This window comes from Trichechus manatus, unplaced genomic scaffold, assembly GCF_000243295.1.
Source record: "Trichechus manatus latirostris isolate Lorelei unplaced genomic scaffold, TriManLat1.0 scaffold00125, whole genome shotgun sequence".
Lineage (NCBI taxonomy): Eukaryota > Metazoa > Chordata > Mammalia > Sirenia > Trichechidae > Trichechus > Trichechus manatus.
In genome coordinates, this window is record NW_004444061.1 from 303,751 (window position 1) to 307,240 (window position 3,490).

The 3,490-nt window shown below is 31.9% G+C and overlaps 1 protein-coding gene across 1 annotated transcript in view; it reads left to right on the forward strand.

The window, feature by feature from the left end:
- Positions 1 to 1,279: 1,279 nt before the first annotated feature.
- Positions 1,280 to 3,490, forward strand: part of PPFIA2 (PTPRF interacting protein alpha 2) — an 88,735-nt gene continuing 86,524 nt past the window's right edge. Inside the window, exons 1-2 of the mRNA XM_004384607.1 lie at positions 1,280 to 1,323; positions 3,027 to 3,181. Of these exons, the coding sequence (XP_004384664.1) occupies positions 1,280 to 1,323; positions 3,027 to 3,181 (199 nt within the window). The remainder of the gene's footprint in view (positions 1,324 to 3,026; positions 3,182 to 3,490) is intronic.

Genomic DNA, 3,490 nt, shown 5'->3' on the forward strand with positions numbered 1-3,490 from the left:
AAAAAGAAATATTAAAAGTATTTAAGTGTCATTGAATTGTTTAAATATGATCATAAAAACAAGTGCTTCAAAAATAAAAGTGTTTATGCATTCTGGAGCAATGATTAGACTATGTGGACTAAGTATCCTGAATTTCCACAGAATATTTTGATCACAATTTCAATAAGTTCCTCCAATGCATAAGTTTTTACCATGGAAAAACATATTTATGCATATTAATATAGAAACAAAGGAGACATTTCCCCAAAATACAGATTTAAAATTTTTGTTTTTGCCATATTGAAATTTTTTTTATTAGAACCTCCAGAAATATATATATCTCGTACTTGTATTTTCCACAGTCTTTCTATATATTTCAATGCACAATGATTCCATGAAAAAATGGCACCATTGTTTTGATAAATATGTCATTACAGTTAATCTGATGGCTGAAAAGTTTTGTATTAATACAGCTCTGTATATCTATCTCTGACAAAAATTATGGTCTCCTGAATTGTTCTGGGCCTGGAACTGAATTTTTCTTTAAAACAATTCCTTCTCTATTCCATTTTCTTATGATTTTCTGTGTGCCTTTGTCAATTTTCCCATGACTGGTCGTGAAGTGAAACAACTTGCAAGATTATATCCCTGGTTTTTCATTATAAAATGCATATCATTTTCTAAACACCGTAGAGTATATTTCATTATCCTTAGTGATTTGAAAACACTTTATCTGATAAAGTTATATTTTTGCCAACTACTCTTCTCACTTCAAAAGTCCCCCACTTAAAAGATACCTATGTTATGATAAAATGACCATATATGATGTTTCTTTTTTAGTTAATTGGTTCAAATATATGTTTGATATCTTTTTGTTCAGAGTTCACATCTTGATATGTTGAAATGGACTTCAGAATAGCTTTTCCATAATCTCTGGATATTGATCTATAGTGCTTATGTATTCGAACAATATGTTTTGTGTAGTGAATCCATGTTTTTATTGGACTGTCTTCACTTTTAAACAGCTCTTAAATTCACACACTTTGCTTAATGTGAATTTATATATGTAAGATCTGCATGTCCCAAAGTTTTGTTTTGTTTGTTATTTTATTAGAATTACTCAAATAGCCATGCTTTATTAATTCTTCATTTGTAATAATTTCAGTTGAAATTGTAGACAGATTTCATCTGAATGTTTTGTTTTTCCCTCTAGATTGCAGTGGTGGAAGAAGATGGTCGGGAGGATAAAGCAACAATTAAATGTGAAACATCTCCTCCCCCTACACCTCGGGCCATCAGAATGACTCACACCCTCCCTTCTTCCTACCACAATGATGCTCGAAGGTAGGACTCTCCTGGAACACTGCACATAGTATGCTCCCTTCCAACGTGTTATAAAATAGAGTGCTTAAAAATTTACATGAAATAATTGATCTGAGCAATAACTCTCTATTGGAGTATATTCCTGCTCCCTCTCCCTGATATCACTTATAAATTAACCAAATTTCTATTTTGAGATCAAATTTTTAGTTTAAATTAGTTATCTATCTGTGACCTGGTTAATAATCGGTATTTATGAGAATAGCTCTTCTGTTTTGGGCAGACATGTGTTAGTAAAATCAGATCAGACTACAGAAAAGACTTATTAGGAATAGGAACACAAAACTAAATGAATTTTAGGACCATAGTATAAATTAGGCCTACAGTGTAAGAGCAATTAGTTCTGAAAAGTCCATGATTGTACCACATTACTTTCAGCAGATAGGTATACACACCATCATGTCAGTGCTGCTGCCGCCAGCTATAACAGCTCCTCAGGCAGAAATCTCTTAGAAAGGAAAAAAAAAATTAAAAGCACATAGTTATTGGACAAAATGTTAAAAGAAAACATAAGTCAGAAATACCTGATTCATTGTAGCAACTCTTCATACTGCCCTATCCATTTGCCAAAAAAATTGAAAATATATCTCTATAAAATTAATGACACAAATAAATATAAGCATTCAGTTTACTTTATGAATATGTCCTCTTATTATCTTCAATTGTGTTATCTCTGGATATATTGTTTGTAGAACCTAACATAATGATTTTATAATAAAATATTTTTGAAAACAAGGCTTTCTCTACTGGAAAGCATTTCTTTTCGCCTCTTCCTCCTTTTTAATTTCTAATGTTGGAAAAAACCAGTTACTCCAGCTTCCAAAAAAATGAATTATATTTAAACATACAATAAACTATTGTTTTGGAGTTGTAGGGAATGTGAACTCAGACTAATCAAGATGAATAAGTAAAGTTAAATAATTCATCATGATATTATCAAATTAACAGCTATAAAAAATCATATTCAGCAGTGTTCATTGAACTGCTCCTGTTAGTATAATATTGAATCTATTGATCAGGATTGAACTTAGACCAACTGCTTGGAAATCATTTACAATTATCATGTACCTAAAAGAATACATGAGAACTATAATTAAGAAAAAATATATAGTGATCACTAGGGTATATATATTGCTTCTGTATGCTGCCCAGGTAATTTAAAATTTAATAAATTAGTCTCCAAAACTGTGAGAAAGATGGCTAGAGAAAAATCCAGTATGGCAATAGATCAGAATATCAGCTAAAAAGTTATTATTGGTTATATTTATATTTCTTATCAGAGATCATTATGTTTAAGATAAAAAGAACAAATAAACTCTGAGAAATAGGTAAGTGTTCAAGTGCTAAATAATAGAAGACTGGTTAACATGCAGTTAATAAGCCAGCCTGTGTTCATTGATTAGTTAGAGACTGCACAAAGAATAAGAAGAAAAAAGATACATTTGGAGCAAAACTAAATTTTTCAGAGAACATTTGAAGGCTTAGGGTCTTAAGGCTGTGGAAACTATACTTAAATCTGCCTAACAGAAAATGTAGGAAGAAAGAGAGAAAATAACATTCAACATCTGCTTGTTCCTCCTTTTGTACATTCATAAAGGAAACAAGTCTTGGGTACCTTGTGGATGTTCAATTAAAACAAGCGGTTTGCCCTCTTTTGTGTTTTGCAGTAGTTTATCTGTCTCCCTTGAGCCAGAAAGCCTTGGGCTTGGCAGTACCAGCAGCAGCCAAGACTCTCTTCACAAAGTCCCCAAGAAGAAAGGAATCAAGTCTTCAATAGGACGTTTGTTTGGTAAAAAAGAAAAGGCTCGACTTGGGCAGCTTCGTAAGTATACAAGTATTTAGCTTTGCACTGCCACTCACTTTAATCACTCCTGAGTGTCCATCTATGTTTCTCATTTGTTTTCTTTTCTATTCTTCTCTTTTCTACATGGCAAACTCTGTTTTATTCAGTTTTGTAAGTCCAATGTAGCCTGTAATTATGTAATGCTAACTCTCTGGCAGCCATAACAATCCTATGAGCAAGTATTTTTATTGTTATTTGTGTTTTATTGGTGAGCACACCATACCTTAGTAATTTGCAGAAATGAGCTAGTCATCCTTATGTGAATGTTTCAAAACCAGCTTAAAACCA